The sequence below is a fragment of the Corvus brachyrhynchos genome, unplaced genomic scaffold, assembly GCF_000691975.1.
Source record: "Corvus brachyrhynchos isolate BGI_N302 unplaced genomic scaffold, ASM69197v1 scaffold61, whole genome shotgun sequence".
Classification (NCBI taxonomy): domain Eukaryota; kingdom Metazoa; phylum Chordata; class Aves; order Passeriformes; family Corvidae; genus Corvus; species Corvus brachyrhynchos.
Genome location: NW_008236478.1, coordinates 605,038 through 627,936, shown reverse-complemented (window position 1 = coordinate 627,936; position 22,899 = coordinate 605,038). Strand labels below are relative to the sequence as shown.

General features: G+C 40.4%; 1 protein-coding gene across 1 annotated transcript in view; it reads right to left on the bottom strand.

Annotated features, from left to right (window-relative positions):
* Positions 1–22,899, bottom strand: part of USP54 (ubiquitin specific peptidase 54) — a 52,244-nt gene that overhangs the window by 3,758 nt on the left and 25,587 nt on the right. Inside the window, exons 12-24 of the mRNA XM_017725850.1 lie at positions 22,597–22,668; positions 18,884–19,015; positions 18,212–18,592; positions 16,955–17,189; positions 16,039–16,178; positions 14,855–15,028; positions 11,758–11,877; positions 10,430–10,622; positions 6,722–8,175; positions 4,261–4,379; positions 2,995–3,135; positions 1,333–1,519; positions 2–613 (exon numbers count right to left, since the gene is read on the bottom strand). Of these exons, the coding sequence (XP_017581339.1) occupies positions 2–613; positions 1,333–1,519; positions 2,995–3,135; positions 4,261–4,379; positions 6,722–8,175; positions 10,430–10,622; positions 11,758–11,877; positions 14,855–15,028; positions 16,039–16,178; positions 16,955–17,189; positions 18,212–18,592; positions 18,884–19,015; positions 22,597–22,668 (3,960 nt within the window). The remainder of the gene's footprint in view (position 1; positions 614–1,332; positions 1,520–2,994; positions 3,136–4,260; positions 4,380–6,721; positions 8,176–10,429; positions 10,623–11,757; positions 11,878–14,854; positions 15,029–16,038; positions 16,179–16,954; positions 17,190–18,211; positions 18,593–18,883; positions 19,016–22,596; positions 22,669–22,899) is intronic.

Below are 22,899 nucleotides of genomic sequence, written 5' to 3'. Positions count from 1 at the left end.
ACCAGCATATTTCTGTGTGCCTCGGAAGCAGAAGAAAAAGTCCCATCCATCACATGCATTGGCAGCATTCGCCTTCTGCCAGGCTGAGGGGTGTAGCTGTTCTCTCGCCAGTCTTCTTCTGGAGGCATATCAACTCTCCTTGGACCCGGGGCCTTAACACAAGAGGGGGGCACAGGGCAACCTTGAGAAGCACCGGGATCCCAAGAAGGCTCACGTGGTATTCTTAAAGTGCTGTAGTCTGTGCTGGCTGGTAGTCTGCAACCGATGGTGTGAGATTCATGCATGTGATGTTGTGAAGGCTGCTGGAGGAAGCCTTCCTGTAAACTCTTGCCTGGCTGGCCAGCATGTTTCCCCCAGAGCATTGTTCGCTTATCTGGTAAAGTGGCTGTTTGCCTGGCAGAGTAACTTGTGTTCAGCAAATGGCCAGAGACACTTGATGCTCCACCTCCTAAATGCAAATTAACACGAGGCTTTTGCCCCTGGGAGAGGGTGCCTTTGGGTACACAAGGGAGACTCCCATAGCTCAGTGCCACACCTGGGTAGTCTTCACCTTGGAAAGCTTCACCCCTGTCAGGCACAACCAGAAGTTTCTGGATGATGTTCTTCTGATCTCCTGAAATAAATTTTAAAAAAAGGTTTGCTTAGTTATAATTTTTGTTTCATTCTCTCTGAACTTTCAGCTGTGGTCAGCAGGTGACAGAAGAACAATGAAATCACTAGTACATCCAGTTACTGGCTGACATGCAATTCTGAATAAAAGCTACCTGTACCTTTTCCAGCATTCATTTTCCTCACTGCATTTCCTCTCTTTATCCTACTGCAGCTGCTGTCACAGATTTCAGATTTCTTTACTAGCCCCTTGTTTCATCATAGAGGAGCCCAACAAAGTATTTCAAGGCTCATAGATCAAACTGGTTTTGATGCTGTCACAGGGAAAGTAATTCTCATGCAGGAAGTAGTTATTTCTACTGGCACATGGGTGATTTGTGGGAATGAGTAACTTGTGGAAGTACTCTCATACATGGCAACAAGGTGGTGGGTCTTACTGCTACTTTTACATTAAAGAAAATAACTCACAAAAATATTGATATGATTTTATATAAAGCCATCATAAAGTTTCCATAAAGGTTATGGGCTTTGGTTATGCACATTTAGCACAGAACCACAGGAAAACTCCAAAGGGGAGAGAAGAAGAAATGTGATTTGTTCTTCCAGACTTCTGGAGGAATTCAGGCAGATGGTAAACTCCATTATGAAAGACAAGAACTGAGGAGCTGTACTTCAGCAATATTTCTGATCACGAAGAAGGATGAAAAGTCCTGTGATTATTACCTGACAGTTTACGTGCCTTGCCCACCATGCTGGGCATCAGTACATCATGGGGTGGGTGCTGCACCTGGTTTGGGTTGTGCTGGGGATCAAAGGGAAATACAGGAGGATCATGGGGAAAAGGAAGGGAAGTGGAGCTGGAAGAACGGTGGCTGGTGTCCACTGGCATTTTCCTCGTATTTGGTGCTTCCTTTTATAAAATGAGAAAGGAGAAGAACAGAACATAAAATGATGAGTAAACACAGAGTTGGGTTGAAACAAGCAAAGGTGGTGTTGATCCAAGGAAGAAAGGGATGAGTCACTGGAACAAAAACATGCATCTGTACGTGAAAAAGACAGACAAAAACTGCATCAATCCAGTAAGGCTTTTACTGAAGTGGTGGGCTACTTAAGATCGTTAGACTGGAATTATACCAGAAAAAAAAAGCCAAAACAAACACAAACCGCTCCTGGAGGTTTGGCTGACAAACCGAATACACAAAACAACGTCAGGCCAGTCAGCACTGAAAATGGTACGCTACACAAGCCATGAAACAGAGTATTGCTGATTTTTCCTTTCTATTTTCTAGAAGGCTTTACTGAAAGCTCTGATTTCAGACTATGAACAGATTTACCTGTCACAGCTGAAGTATTTATCTGTGTTATACCTTTTCCCTCTATTAGGAGATACCTACCCCAGAAAGCAGGAATCAATAACAAACCATCACAGACTTGAGCCCAGTGCCTAACTCGAAGAGTAGTAACAGACAACCATCCCATTGGCTGCTTGTGTTGTGGAGATAAAAACATTAGCTGAGAGAGCAGCTCTTGGGCAGCTAAAGGTCTTTAATTGCTTCTGCCAGCACTTCCAGGTATGTGTCAGAGCCCTTAACTAAAGCACACTGAGGAGCAAACTCTTCAAAGTTGACATATACTTAGTTTATGGTACACAGCAGAGAGATGCAATTGGACTGACCTGTCTAAATAACTGATTCTGCAACTAAGACTCTTCTATACCTATTACACAGCTGGTTTCAAATAAAAGTTTAAGTACAGTGTGCAAAAAATTCAGTCCAAGCCAAAACTTGACATTATATGTTGCTAAACATTGGTACTGTTTTTCTGACACTTTTAAATTGCATCTAAGACTACTTAACAGAGAGGACAAAGAAAAGATCAATTTCCTTACTTTTAGTTATTTTCTGTATTTAACTGTCTGCATGTTATGCACCAAGTCTTGAACTGACTCCCCTTTAATGTTTACTTTTACTCTCTAAAAATGCTACTTGCTTAATAAACTCACAAGAGAGCAGAAACTTTCATTTTGGTACTGGTGGGGGTTTTTTTGTTTTTAATTATAGGTGTATGAGAAGCTTTCTTGAAAGTAAGTCAACTGAAAAAAAAATGTTTATACTGGTTGTTTCTGCATACTAGCAAGTAATGTAGCTGACACGCCTACCAGCTGCAGCAGCCACTACTCTGCAATGACATGAGGAAAATGGCTTTGTTACTTATACAAAAGTTCATTCTTCTTCCAAAGAGAGAACAAAAAAGACAGGCTTTTATCATGGCTTATTATTGAGTTGTCTTCTGTCTCATTTGTTAACTACTAAATGCAGACAGAGAAAACAGCAACCCTACACACAGATGATAGCTCATTGGAAAGCTGCACATCATTCTACTTACAAAACTGTGAGAAGAGACCAAGGTCTCTTCTCTGTTTGAGACAACTGTCCCACTGAGACTGCGAGCAATGCGACGGAAATTCTCTGCACTGTATATTTCCTCCTCTTCTGGTTCCCTGCTATGTTCTCTGGTATATGTGACCTGCAAACAACATCACATATTTCAGACAAGGTTCTTCATAGTATCAATTTTGTACAATAATTACAGGGAACAGATGAATAGAAATATAATGGAGCATACTTCAGTGATATTTAGTGATCTTTTCTTTCTTGAAATCCTTCACTCAGGTACTGCTTTGAAAACTTAAGATAAATGGGTCTGTTTGGATCTGCTGATTAAAAATATTATTCCTTATAGTTTTTCTTCCATTAGTAAATATACACAGATTGATTTGTCTAAATGAGAGTCGTTCTTTTGTAAGTGTCTAAAGCCAGGACAAAATGTCTCTAGTGGGACAGATCTACCTGAAGGACTGACTGCTGCTACAGGCATCACTGCCCCTGGAGAGATAATCATGGCTACAGCTGACAGTCATCTTAAGATAAAGTACTACTCTTCTCATACCAAAAAAAAAAAAAAAAAAAAATCTAGGATTATTTGATGAATGCTGGAAGCTGGCTAATCTTATTCTAGCAAGGGAAATGTTTATTCCATCTTTCCTTTCCTTTGTTCCATAGAGGAACAGACTTGGAACTCCCTTTAACAAGTACAGAGATACTACAGGAAATGTCATTTCCCCTTGAAAATACTTTCACATCTTCACATACAGGCATTGATATGTAACTGCCAGTTATTTAAACAGTGTCTTCCCAGGAAAAAAAAGAAAAAGAATGTTCTCCCACTCTGAGGTGACTATGAACTGTAGCAAATACCAAATTATCACCCACCTTAAAAATATGTAGTGACAGTGAAAAAAAATGAAACTTGTGCCCCTGCACATGGTAAAATTAAGAAGCAGTTATCATCAGTTGTGATGCAAGGGAATTCATGTCACTAAGTTCAAAGAGGCTAGATCTTAAAGTTTTCAACGGTGTGTTCCTCCAAGCCAGGATTTAGATCATTTGACTGCACGTAAGCTGCACGTAGCATGAGTCACTCATATTTTAGTTAGTTAATCCTGTGCTAGACTGCACTTGAAATTCTAATATTAATATCAACGACCCCAGTACCTTTTTCATAATGTGTTTCACTTGTCCCACTGTAAATTCTTTCTTGCACAGGCCGAGCCCTTCCCCCTCTAGTATATCTTAAGTAACAAAATGTCACCTTGGAGACAGAAGAGACAGTGGATCCACACAGACTGCGCTCGATCTCTGCTGTTGGGGTTTTCGACAGACCCATGCCAGCTGTAGCAGGCAGCTTCCTCACACTCAGGTTCACAGAGACTGGGAAGGAAAACACTATGATTAAATTCAACACCTGATTGCATGTTATGACACATTTCTGACTATCTTAGGTCTGACTCCAGCAAAGACAGAGGGACTATACACACAGAACAAGAAGTCAGAGACCCTTGGAACATTAATATATCAGCTAACACCCAACATTTCAAGGGGAGACAGTCTATCAGGATACTATGCCTACTTCCCTGGCCCTTCTGCAGGCTTCAGGGGAGCAGTTAATTGAACTATTTAAGATTTAAATGATTTAACTACACACCAAGACTTGCCTGATACAGAGGTGAGATTGTTTAGAGGGCTCAAAGAGACAGAAAATCAGCCACTAGAAGGAAGTTACCTAATGTAACTTGGGCTAAACAAGTCAGCCTCAGGGTCCCCACACATTCACCTGCTCCTTCCCATTCAATGCTAGTTTCTCACCCATTTGTTGTGCTGGTTAAATAGTTAAAGGTGTTATTTTTAACTAGGATTGCTACAATTACTTCACTTCAGTGCAATCCCCATCCATCAATTACAATCCTAAAATTTCTCATGGAATAGACAGATCAATGTCCTAATTAAACTGGTCACAGGGAGTTCCTCTATAAAGGAAGAAAGGTGATATGCTGATAACAACACCTTTTCTGCATTGAGGTGGTTGCATTCAGAGAAACAAGTCTTGGCTTTAACTCTGCTGTAAAGTCCCTCTAATGAAACAGAGGCATTTTCACCATGATTCAGAATGCAAAGATCTGACAAAACCAGTTGATAATGGGTCAAAGTTTCAACAGCATTTGCAAATGAATAGGTAATGCAAGTTAAAAGAAAGAAAGAGCAGTCCTAGACCTAACTCAGGTGATTTTCATCCAGTTCATCACAGTAGATGCACTGGTTCAAACTTTTCAGTTTTATACAGAATTTGCAGAACTTAGGAAGAAAAACCAGAAAGTTACAGCAAATGAGAAGATCTCAAATATAAACTTCACTTGAGAAGAGTATCTGTATCCCACATCCCTCATACATGTGGTGGGAAAATACACAAGAAAGTCAGCCTAAGAAATGAGTCATTTGATGACAGAACTCTGAAACTCCAGCCAATACTAAAGCAACTGGGCTTTATCCTGGTAGATTTCCAGAAAGAACTTCCAAAATCAGTTGGAACATGTAAGACCTTCTGATTCAAGCCCATACAAGAGAGTATCTGCAAAGTTCTGAGATCAGATCCTGCCTAACTCTGAAAGCAAACCAAAAGGACAACAAATGGTAAATGGCCACATTTCGATGTCTTAACTGGTCTGTGAGTGGACTGCAAGACATGAGAGTTCAGAGAAAACTCAAGCTGTTGAACAGAACCCCATTCAAGACTTTATGGCAGTACTCACTCTGATCACAGCCAGGTCTGACATTGTCAGGAGTGATGGAGGTTCCACCTCCACGGGTGCAGGGCAGGGGAAAACCTGTCTTGTGTATGCATTGCAATATATATATATATATCGTATGTGTATAGCTATATCTGTGTCACTTTGGTACCCATCCAATTTCAGGCTGCCTTATATTTAACCAGAAAATTCATCGCTTTAATGCTATGACGCAGATTATAAAGAAATTTCCTTCACTTGTGAAGCAGAGAAACAAGGTTGCCCTATCTCAGGCAGGAGATTAGATCAGCTTAAGTGGAACCGGACTGCTGTCATGAGACTCCAGTTGAATGTCTCCAGCAACAGCTGGATGTCCTCACTGACAGAATCTGTTCATTTTCTTTCAGCACCAACTAATCCACAAGGTCTCACGGATCTTAGTGCAGCTCATGTACCCTCAGTGCTGCTTTCACAAGTAATTTTCCAGAACTTAAAGCAGGTAGTCCTTAGCAAAACTCTCAGATCTGGAAACACTTTTAAAAGTTATTCCCCTCAACCAGTTACAGACTAAATTCTCAATTACAATATAATCAGTAAAAATTCACCAATGTGGAGAATATTAACATCAGGCATAGAAAGAGTTTAATAAATTCCAGAGGTGATGTAAGACTTTCAAACAGCAAAATTCATTAGCCTGACATAAGCAGCTAGCTCCCTCCTTGAAAACAGGATCAACTATTTCTATGTTACTCTTAACAGATGTTGCTCTCCTTTTGCCAAGATCAACAGCTACTCTGCAGCCACCCCAGGCAGTGCTATCACACTGCTTTCTCTAGTTAGCTGGAATGTTTTCAGAGTCTACAACCTGAATTTTTCTGCATCTGTGCACAAATTAATGCCCGTTTAACTAAATCGACTGGAAAATGCATCTTCACCTATATTGGAGTACATAGGCAGGTCAACCAAGAAAAATAACTGCATCATTCTTACCTGATTGGTCAAATGGATACCTAGCACTGTCCTGTCTTCCCAAGAAAGGCCTAGTGGCCTGAGATGCCTGCAGACTAGTCTGATAGAGGGATTCCAGTTCTGAGAGCTCCTGTTCTGTGTCTTGATTCCACTGTGGATGCAGATGTACTGGGATCCTGCTCAAGTCATCTCCAACTGCTCTCTGATCAGAAAGGAGTGGACTCCTCCCAGGTACAGGAAGCCATTCAGTATTCTTATTAGCCTTCTGAGAACTGTAATACCTAGTAACATTATTCACCCAATGGTCCACAGGCATAGAGGCAACCATGCTACTAGCAGCTCCATCATCCACCTCTTTCATTCCTCCATCATGACAGTGCCTTTCCACATAGGGTGCAGGGTCTGCTATAGTCTGTCCACCTCTTCTACACAGTTCTTCACTGTGAGAACAAAAACTCATAGAAGCAACATGTTGGGCACTAAAACCCTTCAAAGAAACTACCCCGTCCCTAATATCCACAGCTGAGTGTAATTTTTCAGAAGACTGGTTTTTGTTTTCTTGGTTTTGATGGAGTAGCTGTCCGTAACCAGAAGATGAACGGCTGATGAAAGATTTTTGTGTTAACTTTGGAGACTTCTCATCCTGACACACTGCAGTAATCCAGTCTTTTTCATGAGTACCTTTTCTCTGGGAGACTGCATGCATTTTCTGAAACTGCTCTGCCAAGGAGCGAACATGTCCCTTTGTACTAAAAGCCTCAGATTTACAACCGTCTGCTGTGCCATATTCACCCTGTGAGGGTAATAACATCTCCTGGCTGTTTGCTCTGGAGTACTTATTTTTCTGCAAAGGATCCGAGGAGCACTGCTGTGTAGGGGATGAAGTTGCAGAGGTCACTGCATGATAGGCCCCTAAATGATCAACGTTGGGCCGCACGGGAGAGCTTGCAAGTTTGGAACAAGGACTGTGCTGGCTGTCCCTTTCAGGAGATGCAGCTTGTGGTGGATGTGGACAGGGAAACAGTGTAGGCAAAGACACAGAGTTTATTGTGTTAGCCTTGGATTTGAAGTGAGGTGTGAGAATAGGCATTATGTTATGAACCTCTTCTAACCTGCTGCTACTGCAGCAATCCCTATAGTCTTTTGGCCCTGTGGCTGTTGTGTCAGCAAATTCCCCACTATTGTGGGCATCATTCTCAGTTCTTGCAGACCTCTCTGTCAACCCTTGCCTATAGGGAAAAGAGGGAACTTGGTCATGAAAATCAGCAGAAGCAGACTGGAAGTTTGGAGAGATCCTGTTGGATGGACTGCTTTCAGAGGGGGGCAAGGAGGAAGACTCTGGATATAATGATGAGTGCAATTCATGGCAGGAAGCAGGTGGGTGGAAGAAAGAACTGGACCCAAATTCCACTTCTTTGTTGGGTTCCAGTGGTAGCTCCTGGCTCAGCAGTACTTGGAGCGGGCCAGTCTGTTCACTAAAACACACAGAAGAGTAAATGATTAGCAGTAGCCATTGCTTACATTTATTCCTAGGGTACAGACCTTGCACGAGGTGACATACAGCTCAACACACTTTGCTCACTGTATTCTGATGAAGACTTTGCATTAATTCACTAGAGACATACATGCTAGTCCTTTGCTTCTAACTTTGTTTTCCTACGCTAACTGAATCCATTTCATACTTTTAAGAGTATTTTGCAATTTACAATTGCAATTTACAATTAGGCTCTATATGAAGTATTCTTGTACAGCACCACAGGCATTTCAATCAGCAGACTGAGTATGTGAGTAGGAATAACTGTAAAAAGAGTAAAAATAGCATTTATATAAAATGTAATAACTGTTTTCAACAGTAACATCTTAGATATCTTCTAAAATACTTTGGACATGTCTGTGATCTGAACATGAACTGACAGTATTTCTGTACAGTCCCCTCTCTCCAGGCAACTTCATGAAGAATGACTTGACAAATGGAAGGAACAGGTTGAACTTTTTCTCTTTATCATCTTTATATTCTCATTTTTCAAGACACTTATCCAAAACGTTAAATTAAGTTCAAGCTAAATACATAACTATTATTCTGAAATAATTTGTATCCTGAGCATACTTCTAGAAAATAATGTTCATTCTTTTATGTACCAATGCAAGACAATTATATTTTTGGGTCATACACATCCCTGGCATTTTTCTGCATTTAGTTAGCATTTTAATATACAGACAGAACTAACAGTACTAAGTCCACTGCCTATGAGAAAATGACAGGCTACATCAGCTCCAGCAGAAAACTTAAAGAGATGTAAGATCACTGCTTTGGTTCCTCCTTGAGATGCATGGAAGGAAAGTTACCATGAAGACCTAGTTGATGTGTGTAGCAATACAACATTATCTGTCAGGAATTGCAAACTTCGTACTGTCTGCAATGTTATTTACATCAAAGCTGGAGTACAGAACTCTGGCTATGAATACGGTTTCTTTTTCATTGGCTGAAATATTAACGTTTGGTTGGATATAACTTTTTGCAAAAGTAATGCTCTTTTCACAGAGCAGCAGTGAACGAGTTTAGCATTAGCAAAATTAGTTAAGAAAGGCACTTTCATTTTCTTAGAATCTGCAAAAATGCCTAATTTGAGCTCTGCATTTCTCCTGTAAGAGAGGATATAATGGACCCCTGATTGACAAAAAGATCAGCTTTCATTATGTGTAATTCAGGTACTGCAGGAAAAGAAAAGAACGTTATGAACCAGAGCCTGGCAGGTGTGCGAATTAACTGGGTTTGTATATAGCTGTACGCAGCATTTTACAGAAAGGAACAGAAAAACGATTCTCATCTGAGATTTTATTTAAGCTTCTGGTAATATAACATGTAAGAAGGGGAGAGGGAAAAAAGTAACAGTTCAAGAAATAGCCTAGAAATTGGATAGGAATGGTCTAGTGCTAGGAGGGAATGGCATGGGAAGAAAGAAGGATTAAGCTGCATGCTAAAGAGGGTAGGAAGAAAGGATTGGTTATAGCAGAGAGTTAATTATGCTGTAGTTAAAGTCAGTATGGAAGAAAGAATCATGAAGAGACACTGAGGAGGGCTGGTAAGCCAGGCTACAGGATGCTGGGAAACACAGAAAGAAAATGAAGAATGATGGAGTAGTCAAGGTGACAGATCAGGATCTGGATTCAAGCGTTGTACCAGTACACTACTAGAGAAGTGGACTAGAAAGAAAAGATCAGTGCCCTTGCCAGTTTTAAAACTACAGAGCACTAAACACACTGGCTGATGTTCCCAACATAAAAGCAACTATAGCAAGATTTTGACTGTAGTACAGTCTTTGACTGACTGAGTCCTGAAACTGCTCCTGATTATAAACTGTCACATTTCATCCTACCACATGCCCACTTTTTTTAGCCAGATTATTGTCTATTGTATTTTTTCCCTTGGTGCATGAGACATCAATGCTGCCAGGCACTGACTGCTACAATTCTCTGTCACAGATCACATTTTGAACACATGCACATTGGACTATTCTATGAAGACTGGGAGAAAGGGTGGTGGGGAGAGGGAAAATGGGGTAGTTGACTGTTTTATAATAGGATTTAACCTAGAGAAGAAAAGAATAGGGTGTGACACAGTAGGACTTGGACTATCCAGGGGAATATACATAGTTTGCTATTTCTTTCCAGACTGCACTGCTCACAGATGCAGCCCAGGTCTGTGTCTAGGTGAGGTACTCGCACTACCTTGTAGACTGGGCCATGGTGCCGCCCTGTGGTGGGTGGCAGGCTGGCGGAGGCAGCGGCTGCGGTGGCTGTTGGTGCTGCATGCGATCCTGGAGGCTCCGGGCTTTTCGGATACTGATTTGCAGCTTCTTATCGACTAGGGCTCTGCTGTGAGTGCTAGCGCTGGCATCATGCATGGCAAGTCTTAGTTTAGCTAAAATGCAAAAGAAAACATAGCAGAAAACAAACAGAAAAAAGGAATAAAATTGAAAAAGAAAAAAAAAGAAAAAAGATGCAGCAGGAACAAAAAACATGGACCATGCAAATACTGCCACAAAAGAATTCACAAGGATGCTATTGTTTCCATTAATGCACATTCAGCTTAGCCAGGTGTACAAACACATTAACTGAAACTAAACCAAAATAAAATAAAAACAATATCCTTGTTTTAGCCCAATTTCTCATCCCTTCACACAGGCTCTTTCCAGCCCTACTACAATGATGCTTCATTCTGTCATCTACTCTTCTCCTGCATCCTCCATACATGGGACTCCCTTTATGTGCAGGAATACCCAGCTGGGATTTGAGATTCCTTGCTGGAATGAAAGCTAATAGCGCTATCACCACAGCTGTATGCTGCACCCTTTATTCTGCAGTCCATAAAAGCCAATTTCTAAATGCAAACAGCACAGGAGCTATTCACCCTGTCTGCAGCCATTCTATGCAGACAGAGGGGAGCATGGGGTGAAACAGCCAGCCAGTTATAATGGAAAAACACCAAAAATAAAATGAAATCACATAGCACACATTCTCAAAGATCACAATGCATTTAAGCACTTCAATGTCCTAATGCTTTTTTCTTCAGGAAAGCGAAGTACAACATAGTTCACTTCTGTTAATCCAGGGGACTCAAGAGTGGGCTACCATTTTCTTCCTATGCTACACCCCCCATGAAAAACAGGAGAGCTTAATAGCCTTTGCAATTCGGCCTGACGATGGGGAAAAATTGTGAGGACTGAGTGGCAAGGGGAACCACCTACCAGGTGCTTGCTGAAACATACCATTTAGCACCAAAAAGGGCACATCAGCACTCCAGTGCTGTTACTACCTTAGCACTGGAGAGAACAAAATGAATGCAAACATGAAAAAACAGAGATGAAGAGGAATGGGACTAAAAACCCCAAATGGGAATGCTTATAAAAATGAAAAATTCTGTCTACCTGCATGTTCCTAAAGACCAGCTGGACCCCCATATTACCTGACCACTTAATGTGATGTAGTATTTCAGACTCTATTCTGTATTAGTACACAGTCAAAGCGCAGTAGCTCAGGCAGTTAAGGTTACTTACATATAGCTTCGTTACAGAGAGCCAAAGCTGCAGCACAATCGCCCTTCTGCTCCTGATTCAGTGACTCTTCAAAGATTGAGTCTGCTTCCTGCATCGACTTCTCAAAGCCATCACTCCTCCCTGCAAATGGGCAGCACCCTTCATTTTGATTTCATTCATTGCAGAACCCTCACTTACCCTCATCCCATTTGTGATCGCCAAATCCTTCCACATACGGATTCTTGCAGAGGCTGCGCATATCCCAGACTGCACCACCTAACCTTCCCTAAGCAGAAGTACATCTTGAGCACCTCATAACGTCACCCTGTGACGTCCACACAGTAAAACAACGTGAAACAAATTTTTTTCCCTCAAATTTTCTTTAGTTGAAAGAGTTGTACTCGCTTATTCTACTATTTTCAAAACTTTAAATCAGTACAAAAGATGGTAGAGACATATCACAGAGCCTGTTCAAATGACTTCTGTCAAGTAGGAATTAAACTAAATTTAGAATCAAATCTAAACCAAAATGTATCAGTAAAAGAAATACAGCAGACCAGGGTTTTTTCATTGTATGTTAAGTTTCCTGACAAAACCCATCTGGTCTCTTCTTCATCAAAATGGAAGCAAACTGAAACAACTAACATGTCTGGGGAAGAAAACTCGGACTTGAGTGTTAACATAAATGCCTGCATGAACTACTTCTATAAATGAGTTCAGTGCATACACTTAACTGCTGTAAGTAACATACAGAATATGAAAACTCAACAGTCTTGCAGCTTGAAAATCAAGGTGGTGGAAGCTGAGAAGAAAGGGGTAACTGTAAAGAACTCTTCTTGCAACAATTAGAAAACTGTGTTGGAGAAGAGAAGGATAAATCATCTTTGGACACAAAAAGGAAACTGTGTCCTGGCATCATAACATCCATTCCTGAGAGGAAGAAATGCCCAAACTATTTGGTGTCACCTACTAGGCATAATGCAAATTACGCACTAAAATGTAAACATTCCAACGAGGAAGGGAAAACAGAAAATAAAAATTGACTTTTTACTTTGTTTAGGGGTGGGTCTTTTTAATGGTATGTCTCTATCATTGTGGTAGAGAACACAAGTATCTTTATCAGCCAACAATAAATTACATTCTCTCAATCTGCATAACACATGCTGTGGCCTGACCTGCTCCCCAACACCCTTGTGCAGAGATTTAAGTACAAACTCTTTTACCATAAACCCCAAAGAACCTGCAAGAGAAGCTAGAACTGGAGAGAGAAGTGAGAGTTGTTAGAGCAGTAAGTTAATCAAGCAGCACATTCAGTTTCAAAATCAAGGCAACTGAGGCTTGTAATCAAGGGCAGAATACTGAAATTAGCTTTCTATGCATGAATTTAGCAGTTTACTTGAGGGGAAAATGAGTCACAAGTGTTCTGGAGTTCTGCATACAAGCAAGCCTAACAGACTGCTTGACTGCCTGGAAATGTTAAGCTATTATATCTCTGACTGGGGTGTGGAAAGACTTTAAAAGAACTAAGCAAAGACTTTCCTAGATTTCAAGTCAATGCATCTGACATTTTACTCAATTCTTTTTTGATTAAGCATTACTCTAGTCTAGTTTCTTTTTAACAAAGAAAAACTAAGCAATCTTTGCTTCTATCAACTAATAGAATAGATGAAAAAGAGGGGTAATGTATTGGAGAAGATGCTATTTTCCTTCATGCAGGAGAAGCAGAGAAGACAACATGCTAAGCAATAGAGGTTTACTTCTCAATTTTTAAATCACTGGCATTTATGTTACAAAAGCAAACACTATACTAATAAAAGAATGTATCCATCTACTCCGGTACATCAGAATTTTTCACCTGGTTACCAGCAGGCCATAGTAGGACTGTAAAGGATAACTGATGGTCAGCAAAAATTATACAAACATTCCCAGTCAGACATCCTCATGGAGATCATAAGTGTTCAGCTGCTATTGGAACAATGTCATTCTGGCTGCTGAGCAGAGCACAGTTGGGATTGTGTCCAGAACTGGCACTGCTGTGGACTGCCCCTCTCCTTCCTCTCCTTGAGCAGCAAACCAGCAACCTCAACTCTTTTCTACGTCAGGTTGGAGGAAGCAGCATGGGAATGCCAGGAGGCCTTGCAACACAGGATACCACAGTAGGACTGCCCTGACCATGCATACATTTGCTGCACCAGAACCCAGGTGTTCACTACACCTTTCTTGGCTCTGCTTACCCTCCAATGACCGACCCCCAGTTAAGTGTTCCAGCAGGTTCCAGGGTTCACTCTTGACTGGGTCAGTGCACTTTTTCCCACCTTTCTCTTGAATCCCCTTACGGGCTGATGGAGATTTAGGGGTAAAACAAAGGTATGACATGTGAATTCTGTCATGTTCCCTCTGCTACAGCTGCATCCTTCCAATTAAACCTCTTTTGCTGCCATCTCCAGCCAGAAAGATAAGGAGTCATGGAAAAGACAATCAAACTTAGTATTTGGCTTTTAAATTTTTTAAAATTCTTTTTCCCTAGAAAGGATATGCAACCTAAATCCAGCTCAGATTTTCAATTAGATCCAGCCAGAGTACTTGTCCCCACACCTGTGCTGGGCATACACAGCCAGGCCAGGGAGAAAGACTGGAAAGCACAAGGGCAGGAACAAGCAGAATTGCTTAGGGCTGTAAAGGTAGTAAAATCAAGCAGAAGCAGAACAATGGTTTATATGAACAACCTCTGCGGTGGGTGGAGCTGAGGAGCCTGAAAGGTACAAACAGCCCTGCTCATTCCAAGATGCTGGTTAAAGGCTTACAGCTAAATCTAGATATCAATACTATTAACAGTGTATATCACTGCAAAAATGGAAAGACACAGATATATTAAGAATACCTCTATGTTACTTTGTTTTCTCATTTAAGAAGAAATTTGGTCAAAATACCAAACAGTTTTTTCACTTTCTACAGGTTTGAAATGGATAGTATTTCACTACCTGAAGGTACAAAATTGTAATGGGGTGTGGATGCAGTGAGACACACACATATACACAATTAAAACAGGAAATTACATTCAAAGGTTCAAAGAACCAGCACTACCATCTTGCAAAATATACTGCATTCAAAAGGTTACCCTGATTCTGCAGTTCATCTAGATCCATGAACCTGCTGGGACGGGGATTAAAGCCCATTGCTGCCTCCATTTCCTTTTCTCTTTTTCTACGTAGTTCTTGCTCATGGGCTCTCCTTGCCACCTCTTCTTGCAATTCATCCAGCTCACTCTTTAAAGGAACAAAGATGTCTCCACCTTCAAAACAAACAAGCCAACCAAACTTTTTTGACAGTTACATCTCAAAGTATCCCTTAAAAGACAAAGTAGTATTAATGGAGAATAAAATTAATATTAGATAATAACAGTCTGAGACCACAGAATTGTAGAACATAAATTTTGCTTTCTTAAATTTTACTTATAAAACCCTGCTCGATACAGTAGTGCTTCAAGCTCCCCTGCAGCACAGCCCATGGATTCACTGACTCACGAAAACAGCATACAGAACAGAGACAATCATTGGAAGAAATAACCCTAAGCTGATGATGATATCTTGAGACTTCTTACTGTATTTATAATTTGTAAATGCTATAAATTAGCCAGATCACTAGAGCTTGTGAGAGTTAAATGGATTCCAAGAGAGATATTTTTCATATAACTGCACAGAGTGGATGAAAAAGGGAAGAAAATAAAGCATATCAACAGCCTACACAACAGAAATCCATCAGTTGTCATTCTCATTTCAACTATTACCAGTATTCAGAAAGTGTCTTTCCTCTTGCCTTTCCCTTCCCCAGACTCTCTGGAATAAAGTATTTGCTTAGAATGATACATAAGCAGAAAAGCTTAGCCTCAGCCCAAACATCTTGTAAAAAAACATTCAGAGTTCTAACAGTTTTACATTTTGTACAGAATTACAAGCTTGTTTTCAGGACTCTACTAAGTTATGAGTTATGCTTGGGAGGGTATTTTTGACTGATGGCAGAATACTGAGTTATAAGAAAGAACAGGAAAAATAGCTTTATTTTATCAGTTAAGTCAATACACAAAAGAGATGCCAGAGCAACACGATCAAGGGAATATTCCAACAAAGTTCTTTGCAATCCTCTTTGGTAAATCTTATAACTATTTCTTGTAAAACTGTTATGTTCCTCAAAGTTTCTTTTCCCTTTCCTTATAATTTCCCTGTGAACATAAACATCCAGAAAGTAAAGAACAATTCCAATACAATTTACCTCGCATATCCACCCCTGCAAAGTGTATCTTACCATTTCCAGTGGTGTGTGGGCTGTTTGTCCAGCTCCCAATTGATGAAGCCGACTCCACCTCCAAGATGCTGCTACTGTGAGACTTTGGGATGTTACGCCAAGCAGGAACAAATCCACCTGCTCGCTTCATATGAACATCCCTCCAAGAAGAGAGAAATTATAGTTTACCATTTGACTGATCTCTCCAGGAGAAATTGTATCTACCTTTTTTGTATCCACACAAACATATACTTGCATTTTAATTTAATTTTAAAAGAAGTCTACCATAAGAAGATCTTGGGAGAAACAGGGAAATAGTTAAGTTAACAAGGAGGACAGTAATTCTATTCTCCTCCATAAGATTATGCAATTCATATTAAAACTGTGGTCTGGGAGTTGTTCAGAACAGATTCTTACAGCTGAAAATCTACTATATTCTGGCCATAAACAGTGCCAGTTTGTGGTTACCTGAAGCTTCCTAAGTCAAGGAAAGAAATACATTGTGCTGTCTATTTATTTTTACATACCAATATTGCAAGTATGTCTGAAAACAAAGATTTCTATACAAGGCTATTGATTTCTCATTTTGTACAATGTGTCTATTAATCAATGGTTTAACTAAACCAAAAAGGACTACGAGCTACTCAAAGTACAAGGTTTTAAACCAGAGACTAAGGGTACAACTATTTCAGATGCATCACTTCAGACAACGTTTTTCGCTCAATCAAGCCCTGGGTTTCTCTCTTCTCCCTAGCAGTAAGTTAGCAATATACTGAAAATAAAAGGCTCCCATTTCCCTATTATTTCTACCCTGCCCCAATAAAGCTGTATTTCAAACTAGGACCACTGCTTTGCAAAATGTTCTATACCACTATGCAACTACAAAAAAGAAATCAAGACTTCAGTCATTCCAAATATGAATTTTGTTGAAATCTACCTGTGGGTGCTTGAGCTTTCAGACAAGGACATGTCCAGACTCACTGGGCTGTTGCTGTTGCGCTCACTGCTTTCGTAGCCAGACTCCATCCTCTGTATTAGATGAGGATGTTGATCCACCATATGGTACTGGGTGCCCCGGCCCAGCACACCACGCTTGTATCTGACATTTGACTGGCTTGACCTTGTTTCATAAACAGTGTGTTCTTTCACCTCATTCTCAGTAAGTTCTTTACCTGTCAAGATAAAACAATATAGCTTGGTAGAAGACCTAAGCTTCAGTACCAGCAAAACATCCATATACATGTTACCTTCTCAACTATGTTTAAATCAGAAGCGCCATCCTTAATTTAGTGTTTCCCAGCTTTCCTAGCAACTTTAAGCAATAACCTTTTCAACAAATTTATCTTTGAATCTCTCCCCTTTAGTATAACTTACCATACTGCCCCTGAGGTAATAATTAAGGCTGCAATGAAAATCCTTTCTTTCCCATAATAATTTGTATTTGTACAAGATAATTTTACTGTATATGCAATTGTATTTCCAGTACTCTGTTATATCTATTTCAGATGCTCTCATTTTTTACACTCTTTATTTTGCCATTTATGATTTGTTGTGGCTTATATAGAGAACAGAAAAACTTGGGTTTTTTAAATTCTTTCTTAAGAAAGTCTTAAGAAAGAATTTAAAATGGTCTTTTCACTTAATTCTTGTTTGCTTCCCTTCCTTCCCTGGAGGTGTGTTCTCTTCCCCTTCACCTTGCCTTTACATATTCCTTTATGCTTCCCAATTCTTTTCAACTGTCAAAACCAGCAGAGTCTCCATGTACAAGCTGCATAGCTTCTGTGGTGTAAAATCTTCCCAGATAAATCATCACTGGCTTCCAGGCTCTTATCCTCACAATAAGAACTCTGCACCAATACACAAGGTACTTTCTGCACCATACTCTGAGCCATCAAGTGAAAATACTATGATGAGCCAGAGGAAAAGCCAGAGCAATACTCCAGGTCACTCCAAAGGACAAATTTCAGACACTTAGTAGTATAGCATGTGTCCATTTAAACAGGGTAGACAGTATTGTTTCCCTTATTATTTCCTTAGACAGGAAACAAAGCACACGGAAATCAAACAGGATTACCATACATGCACTATGAATACCCACACAGGAATTAGTCCTCACAGACGTGACTCACCACTGACCTAAATTCCACATTTAAAACTCCCACACATTCTGAAATAAATCTTCTCAAACTCTTACCTGCTTCTTCGGAGAAAGGGCTAAGCTGAGTGTAGCCACAATGTTTCCTCTTGTCTTTACTGAAGATGCTGTCTATATTCAGAGACTCTCTTTTGGGTCTCCACGTTGGCCGGTACCTGCTAGATGAACTGGATTTAGACTCACTACTGGTACTCTCCACTTCCCAGTCTCGAGCGTGCGCAGACAGGCTTTTTGAGGGTCGTGTTTCTGCCTGATCCACACTACTCCCTCCACGAGGGGAATTCTGGATGGTATGAGAAATCTGCTGGGGTCTGCTGTGGATCATGTTGCTCACTGTCTCTTTAAATTCCCTCAGCCTGCTGGTGCTGCTGGATGGTTTGGGGGCAGTTCTGGGGGCTTGTTTCTCCTTCAAGGTTTCTCCTGCAGTTTGTAGGGACAGCAAAAGCCACAAAAATAACTTCAATTAAACTAGCAGCTCAACTTGCAGCATCTTCATGCAGACTTTGAAAAGTGCAATCCAAAACAACAAAATGGTAATAAAAAAAACCAACACTCCCCAAACAAACAAACCAAAACAGAACTAAACACCAAAAAGCAAAGAGAGGACTAAATAAAGATGGAAGAAACAATGAGGGAAATGCATCTACACACTGAGAACATTAAAAACATTCAGAAAGATACTGATATTTAAAATAAAGTAACATCTCTTGCCTTCACTATGGTATCCTGATGATTGAGCCTCATCTCCTTTCCGCCTAGACCGGCTAGAACTCCTCTTGCGGTCTGCCAGCGAGCTCTTCTTTGAAACATGCCTCTGATTGCACTCACTGTCAGTCAGGTGGCCTGGAAGGAGGAAGAACACAGTAGAGATGACAAGAGCCTTCAGATCAAGTGTTCACTGTGCTAAGAGCAGCAGGACTCTCCTGCTCCTTAGGAGCTGCAGACACTCCAACACTAACTGGCAAGTTTGGGTAAGTTTTCCTATCTGTAAGTTTTTGGTTTTGTCTTGGAGAGGATGTTCCATTTTTAAGGCCATAAAAGAACAATACAGCCCCTCCAACGACTCTGGTTAATGACAGCTTATCCACAGGTCAAGCAAAAGGTTGACTCTGCTTTGTCTTCTAATAGTCTAAGGACACCACTTTCTTGCTGTCAGTTTTAATGACCATGAAGAGGAAACTCCTGAGGATAGCTTGCCAGACATTACTCTGTTGAATAAAGACTCAAACACAGCAACAAGTTACCATCTAATAATGAATTACTGCACACCATCAGCTGCTCTGCACTAACTATTCATCTACACTCTCTTTGCCTGTAGCAAAGACTAAGTAATCTGAGTTAGCCTAGACTACAGTGAAGAAGCCTCACTTGGCTCTCAAGGGCCAAGCCAGCTAATTCACATCTGCCACAAGCTAGGAGCACATGCACAGACCATGAACATGGATCAGCTGACACACAACATTCCCTTATTACAGCTTGTGTGTCTTGAGTGCCAGTATTTTTCTCTTGAACACAATTTACTCCCCATTTCCTCACATCAAACGGGATTTAAGACTATTTGACATCATAAGTTTTCTCTATTGCCTTTGCTTAATTTTATGGTTCTCACACATTCACAGTCCTAAGCCTGCAAGCACAAACATATGCATGGCTTTACTCACGTGAGTAGTCCCAAGCAGAGATGCAGGATAAGAAGGGAATTTATGAATAAGCTACAAAGACTTTTTTCTAGCCTTTATATCACAAACTTTTACCTCACATAGGATGATAGGAAATGAAAATCCATACTAGCAAACAGCGGTCTAACAGCCCCCAGACTACATAGCTGCCCCTCCTGGGCCTTCTCCCTTCTCTAGAGATTAGCATAAAAATCAACATTTAAAGCAGATTTTACATATAAAATTGTACCTGCAACATTTAAAAAACCAATTCACTGCAACTACAATTGCTACAAAGATATTACAATAAATGAGTGGGAAGGAATCCAAACAATAAAAAGCAAGCTACACAAGGCTCACTTTTCATTTGCAAAGCAAAGAGCGATTTTGTGGCCAAATTTTTTAGAAACAAGCAGACTATATAAAAGAAAATAAATAAGGACGCAAAAGAGAAATGTTGGCAATGAAGATAAAAGATGTATAGCATTTTCGTGACTGAACAGGAGTCTGTGCTTTGGGGCATTTTTTTTTTCCCTTTCACAGCATGGACTGCCGCTTATCTTTTAAGACTTCCAAGAACAGCATTATCTTATACCTTGTAGTGGCTCCCCTCAAGACAGAAGAGACTTATACTTCACTTCAGCGTGCACAACCTTTCTAGTTAAACATTCCAACATGACAGGGATTGCTTGGTTAGCATCCTTCAACTACCATAACAGAAACTATTTGCCAATATTTGGTGCTATTAGTACTAGCTTAGGGTTTGCATAGAATAAAGCCCAGCTTAGTCTTTTAGAATGAGGGCTGCTAGCCTTGCATTACTATTTTCTCCTCCTTTCAAAGACTGCAAATACTGTCTCATTGTCATCAGACACTTAATAGCCACAGAGGAGATGTCAAGAATCACAGGTCTGCAGGACACAGGCTTTGTTGTCTTTACCTGGACACTCTAAAACAAAGGCTAAATCCAACATAATGCATGAATATGGGAATTAAAATCCCAAGAATACTAGCTAACACTTAACAATAACTTTTTAAAATTCTCTAAAATAACAAGCCAGGACTTTTGAGTGCCTAATGATATGCTTAAAAGGTGTCTCTTGATGAATATATCACTTAAATACCTCATCCTCCAGACTAGGGATGGCTTCACAAGCAAACAGCAATATTCAAAGGAAAAGTCTGGTGGTGTAGGAGTTGTGTGTGTCTAAGAGCATGTTAGAGAGGAAAATGAAATCAAATGGGTTAAAACACAACACCGTCTACTCCCTCCCCCTGAAATCTCAGTTGTATGAACAGGGCAGCCAGAATACGCACATTTTTCTCAGCAGCACAGGTGGGTAGGAGCAAAGAGAGGACTTATGCAGCCACTCTTCTGCCCCCATTCTGAAGTACCCGGGAGCCTGAGGTCATACGACCCAATGGTGGTCCTTCCCCGAAGGATGATGTGGGATAGGGTCCATAATTTTCTGGGCTGGAGTAGTGGGTAAATGGCCATTAAATGAAGAATCCTGCTTTTGCCCAGAACAATTCAGTTGACAGGTCAATGTGGGTGGCTTCTTTATAGCCCCACAGATCACCATTTGATGACTGAGCAGTTGTATTAGTTGGCAGACTGACTTTTTTTGGAAAGGTTGTGGGTAGGTAAAAGAAGAGGGGAAATGCCCAGACAAGTGGCTAGCTAAGGGGACAGACTGACTATAGCTAAGGCTGAATCAGGGAAGATAAGGACAACTGAATTCAGGTAGAGAAATGGGCTAAGCTGAAGGGAATTACACAGGATAGAATCAATAGGAGAAGAAAGAAAGAAAAAAAGGACAAAGTCACTAAAAATGACAGAACAAAAGGTTACATGCTGAACTTCATGCTTACATGTTTGTGACCATCCCCCTTACACTCCTTTTCTGCTAACTTCTGCATGGCAAGTTTTGCAGGCAGGAACCTAATCCAATAAACTCTGTGCCATTTTTGCAGGCTATTTAAATAGTATACCACTATCTCTTTTAATTTTGTCGTCTTTGTACTCTGAAGACAATCATACATTTTGTTTCCTCATCACTCAGTTTCTGCTCCAACTTTCTTTTCTTTCTCACATCCTACCTAAGACTATGACTGGTCCCTACAGCATTAAGTATTTGCTAAAACACTGGAATGACTGTTGGGCTATCTTAACCTGTGTATTACAGTTACTCAGACCTCTGATGAAGAATGAAAGAATACTAAATAACATGAACTTGAAACATTTTTTTCAGATTTTGATGTACCACAGATTGTTTCAAATGAACCAATTATGATACAAAAGAGGAACAATTTTACGAATAAAAGGACCAAGTGGTCTGACAGCTTTGACACTCTGGTGCAATCTAACAGCTGCTGATTCAACTCCTTGGTCTTCTTAGAAAATCTATTTATGGCACAATAAAATAACTTTTCAAACAGAAATAGCAGATCCTATTTCTGATGCTACAGAAGCCTGACCTTAACTTATGCACTACTTTTTCAGAAGTGATGTTAGAAGTTGCTGTATGCAGAAACAGGCTAATTGTGGATACTGGCCATGAATAATTGAGGAGATCAAGTCTTTAGATTTCCAGTTAACCTCTTTCAACTAAAGAGTGTTCAGGTAGACTGTTCAGCTGCCCAAAGTAACATATATACAGATTGTCTTCTCACTGGATATTCCAGCTTAACTTCCTTCCATGGCACAGGCAGGAAATTAGCTTATGCTCCTCACTGGTGCAGCAAATACTACCAACCCCCACTTACACAGAAAGTCCTGAGTTCCCAAGCATGAGGGATTCTGGTGATGAAAGCGCCCTTCCCAGATAGCTGCAACGCCTGAAATGAAGTTATTGCCCGGAGATGAGTAAGTAGCACACACAACACTTACCAAACCCTACAGTGGGGCTGTGCAGACTCCAACTCACAGATTTACATAAAAAAGAGAGCAGGCAGTATTGTGGATAACAGAAAAACAAATCTGTAAATGCTTGTCTGGCTAGATACAAGTCTACAGAAGCCAACAAGACTTATAAATTATGCTTTTTTTTGGTGAGTGCCAATAGTTCA